Genomic DNA, 4,871 nt, shown 5'->3' on the forward strand with positions numbered 1-4,871 from the left:
TTTACTGTTCATGATAAGACTATTGTGTTAACTGGAACATGGAGAACCACTCGGTAAAAGCATTCATTATAAAAATGGAAATTACATTGATATAAGGAATTTAAAATAATGAAACTTAAAATTTGGTACTTTGATCATATGGCGATTGCATAACAATTTCTTCCCTATTCTATATATATGCAACTGGATACTCAAATTTCAGGTTAACTATTTTTGTTTTTCTGAATGACAACTCTTCAAAGTACAAGCTGAAAAGAGAGAGTAAATTTGGTCGGTTACGGATAACTGCGATTGAATCTCCAGCTAAATGTACAACAGCTCTATTTTGTCTTTAGTGAAGCCCCAAATACACCGGCGATCCAATTCTCTAAAACCTAGATATAAAAAACATAAACTAAAGAAAATGCTACTTGCGCGCTTACAACTAATCTAGGTTCTTATCAAAACGAAGCACGTTTGACACGCATACGGTTCCTTCAATGACTCAATGTACACAGTTAGTCACCCCTGTCTTCTGAAGAACAGGGTCCTGTCGACGGCTGTGAGCAGACAGACATCATCATCGAGACTTCCCTCGTCCGCCTGGTCACTCTCCATGTCCACGTTCAAATCGATGCACGACGGAGACGACGAGGAACCACCATCTCCGTTGTGTTCAATGTCACCTGTGCGCTCCTCCTTAGCCTCCTCCATCTCTACCTTCACCTTCTTGCTCGGTGGCGAGCAAGCTCTGGACCTGCCGGTGCTGCCAAAGCCCTCGCAGCTCAGGACGACGATGGCATCGCCCACGCCGACCTCCACGCCAGCTCGGTTCCGCACGACCCCGCTCTCGATCGCCTCCTTGATGCCGAGCTGGCAGTCCCGGCCAGCCTGCTCGACGCCCTCCATGAATATGACCCGGTGCGGGTTCTCGGATACAGCGTCGTGCAACCGTTCCAGGCAGGCCGGCGCCGACTCCTCCCCAGGCGGCGGCGGCGACATCCGTGGCCGCTTGTTACTCCGGTGACCCTCGGAGGAACCTGACCGCGGCGGCGACGACGACGAGGCACCAGGCCTGATGGCTAAGAAGCTGTCGCGTGACCCGAAGACGAGGCTGGCGAGCTCCCTCGCCACCCTCTCCTTGCCGTCGGCGTCGCCTCCGAGGAAGAGCATCCACGTCTCCTCCTTTGCGTCCGCCGACCTCGACTTGTCGCGCCTCTTGGCGATCCCTGACCGGCACTGCAGGACGGCGCTGGCGACCTCCGGGATGATCTCCTTCTGCCACGGCACTTCCTTCTCCAGCGCGCCGCAGAGCAGCTTGAGGTTCTCGGCGCTGAGCTCCTTGAACCTGGCGCGGCACTCCACCTCCACGGAGCCGCCGTTCGAGGCGCCGGAGTCGTGGGACCTGCTGGCGGCCTTATTCCCGCTGGTCTCGCGCTTGGGTTCCCACCGGTGGTGCGCGGCGTCGAGACCAGCAAGGAGCCACGAGTGCTGAGGCGGCGTCTGCGACGACTGGTCGCCGCCGTGCTCGTAGGAGGAGATGGAGGAGGCCGGAGACACCGGTGCGGAAAAATGCAGCGTCATCCGCTGCGACGGCCTGCTGCAGATGGAGCTCCATGTCTTGCTCTTGCTAAGATCCGTAAGATGGCTCGTAGTAGGCTCCTATACGTACAGCGCTGTAAAAAAAAGTTAATTAGGAAGATTATTACAAGTTTTGAACGAAAATCATCATGTATGTGAGTATAGATGTATAGAAAGTCCGAAGCACATTTTTTGACCGATACGAGTCCGGTCCGGCCCGCTTTTATAGGTGTCCGAGACTTCGAGTTAGTCCGGCACGAATAAGCGGACCGAGCCTAGACAGAAAACTAAGCCTGGTAAACTAGTCCGACATGACCAGTTTACTTCTAACCCCGTCAAACCCACTTTTTTATCTAAACCGTGCTTATCGGCCCACTTTATCCGTTTTCGGTCTGCTTTTTCCGTATTTACCGTGCCGGATCGACCCATTTAGACCCGAAGCGTGCCAGACTTAAACAGGGAAATTAGCCCGCAAGCTTGGATGGCCTGACCCGGTTTTCTAACTGTGCTTGATGAGCCGGGCCGTGTGGCCCGTTTAGCCATCTCTACATGTGAGTGAACGTATATATTCGTGTACCTGATGATCACGGCAATGCTGAAGCCAGGAAGGGAGGTTGGACGATGAGACAGAGGGCCGAGGCAACGCCGCTTTCGTGTCGATCCTCGCGGCAGAGCAATCGCCGTCGCCGCAGCATCTGGAGCTCAGGCTCAGCTGGCTGCCGCCCAAAAGCGGCCAGCAAGACGCCGGCCCGTTCCCATCCGCGTCAGAGCCCGCTTTCAGGGACTGATTGACTGTGCCTAGGGCACTGCACAAAGAACAATTGGGATTAGATTCCAGTGTCAGTCCACGTACACATATCCATAAAATCAGCTGGCTGGCTGCTAGCTTTGCCGGTGTACGTAGCAGTACCACACGCATTGTCCTTGGAGGAGTTTTGTTGGTAGTAATAAACCAGTTTTCTTTTTAATTTTTTTATTGGTAATAAAACCATAGAGCTGTCCAAACTTCAGAACCCATCGAGAGTATTAAGATTAATAGGGTGTTTGGATCCTATCTCATAAACTTTAGTCACTTTTAGTACCTAAAATACCAAACAGTATGATTAAAAGAAGTATCTCTAATAGAAATTTTAGGTCACTAAAGTTTAGAAGGGTGGCTAAAGAAACTAAACACTCCTAAATAATGGATAAACAGAAGTAGGGGAACCAAAGATGGAAAAGAGGAAATGTGAAGTGACGAGAGAAGTATCTCTAATAGAAATTTTAGGTCACTAAAGTTTAGAAGGGTGGCTAAAGAAACTAAACACCCCTAAATAATGGATAAACAGAAGTAGGGGAACCAAAGATGGAAAAGAGGAAATGTGAAGTGACGAGCTAGTAGCTAGTAGCACTACTAAGCTTTTGTCCAGAATGCACGCAAAAGATGCAAACTTCCACTCACTCACTCTTTGTCTCAGGGTACGCAAAGAGAAAAGGGCAGAGCAAGTCCCAGGGACGAATTGTCAGGGACATTTCGTTTCAGGTTAGTTCGTTCACCTGACCTAACACGACATTCTGAATCTAAAAAATCTAAACAGCTTCGTCGCACCGCAAAACCGATTGGGAATGGGGCCTCCGGATTTACCTGTCGTCGAAGGCGCAGGTGAGGCTGAGCGCGAGGCTGCCGGCGGGCACGGTGAGCGTCTGGAGCCCCCACAGGCTCTCCAGCGACGGCTGCCCCACCCGACACTTCGTGTAGGCCTGGTACGTCCCGAACCCGAGGAGCCAGCACAGGCTGCCGCCGCTCGCCAGGGCGCGCAGCTCGTTGACGACGTGCTCGACGGCGCAGTAGTAGTACCCGCCTCTCCTCCCGCTCTGGCCGTCGTGGCCGGCCCAGAACTCCGCCGCCCACTTGAGGTCCTCCACGACGAGCACGACCCGCTGCCTCCTGCCCTGCTTGACAAGGCACCGCAGCTCGCCGAGCCGCCGCTCGGCCTCCTCCCTCGGCATCTCACGGAACGACGACACGCGGAGGCTGACGACCTGCGCGCCTCGCAGCGCGTCGTGCTCGTGCTTCACCTCGCCTCTCTTGATCTTGTCCACGGCCGCGTGCGCCATGGCCTCGGCCGCGGCCGCGCTCTCCGCGATGACGACGACCCTCCTCTTGCTCCGCGAGGCCAGGCAGTCCAGGACGGCGGCGACGTCCTCGTCGCGCGCTTGGTGGTGGAGCGCGAGCGGCGGCTTGGCTTTAGCTTCTTTAGGCGGTGGGCTTGTGGTGGTGGCCGAGCTGCTAGGGTTAGGGTTTTTGCTGGGTGCGGCTGCGGCCGTAGCCATGGTGCTGCTGCTGCACACGGCCTGCTCCACGTTGGCCTTGACCTGGGTGCTGGAGAAGCCGGCGTCGCGCATCACGCGGCTGACGCTGGGGTCGTCGAGGATGGAGACGACGAGCTGGTCCAGCTCGATCTTGACGGCGGCGACCACCGGCTGCTGATGCTGGCTCTCGACGGAGCCGCCGCGCCGCTGGTGCGCCTGCGCGCGCTTGAACGCCGCGACGAGCGCGTTGGACAGGGACGGCGGGTGGTAGCAGTGGTGGTTGCCGCCGAGCAGCGGCGACGATGCCGACGCGGGGAGGCGGTTGAGCGCCACGTTGAAGCACAGCTCCAGCGCCTTGCACTGCAGCGGGTGGGAGTGTGAGCGGAGGCACGCCGCGCGCAGCAGCTGCCCCGCGGGTGCGGCCGCCAGCATCGCGCTCGCCACGTGCAGCGGCGTGACCTGCGCGTTCCCGCGCCGCCGCGCAAGGCTCACCGCCTGCTTCACCACCGCCGCGGCCTCCGCTGTCAGCGACTGCTGCACCGTGCACCCCCCGGCCCTCATCTCTCCAGCCAACCTATGGGTAGCTAGCGCAACCTGCCAAGACCGGCCGATTTGGCGCAGCAACCTGCCAAGACCGGCCGATTTGGCGCAGCAACCTGCCAAGACCGATTTGGTGGCAGTCGCGAGGCTGAAGAGATCACGGAGATGTGTGCGTAGATGTAGAGCTGCAGGTGGTTGCCAACTTGCCATGGTGCTGCTTTATACAGTTCATCTTTTGAGAAGCGCCGGTGATGAAGGATGGATGATTATTTGGGTGTATGGATTTGTGCTTTTCTTGTTAGGCCTTGTTCGGTTACATGAGATATAATCCCATCATGAATTTAATCCGGGTATGGATTGGGTGAATCCATATCTCACACCCAATCCCATGGTGGGATTAAATCCATCAACAAATTCATGTGACTTTCAAAGCTAGTTATTCTTTTGATCTATGGATTCTAATGTAAACTTGTGCAATA

The 4,871-nt window shown here is 55.4% G+C and overlaps 1 protein-coding gene across 1 annotated transcript; it reads right to left on the reverse strand.

The window, feature by feature from the left end:
• Nucleotides 1–237: 237 nt before the first annotated feature.
• On the reverse strand, nucleotides 238–4,575 carry LOC103646487 (uncharacterized). The gene is made up of 3 exons (XM_008671212.4): nucleotides 3,185–4,575; nucleotides 2,138–2,366; nucleotides 238–1,641 (listed from the first exon to the last, which is right to left on the reverse strand). The coding sequence occupies exons 1-3, from the start codon at nucleotides 4,411–4,413 to the stop codon at nucleotides 502–504; spliced, it is 2,598 nt and encodes an 865-aa protein (XP_008669434.2). The 5' UTR covers nucleotides 4,414–4,575; the 3' UTR covers nucleotides 238–501.
• Nucleotides 4,576–4,871: the final 296 nt, after the last annotated feature.

This window comes from Zea mays, chromosome 2, assembly GCF_902167145.1.
Source record: "Zea mays cultivar B73 chromosome 2, Zm-B73-REFERENCE-NAM-5.0, whole genome shotgun sequence".
NCBI classification, from domain to species: domain Eukaryota; kingdom Viridiplantae; phylum Streptophyta; class Magnoliopsida; order Poales; family Poaceae; genus Zea; species Zea mays.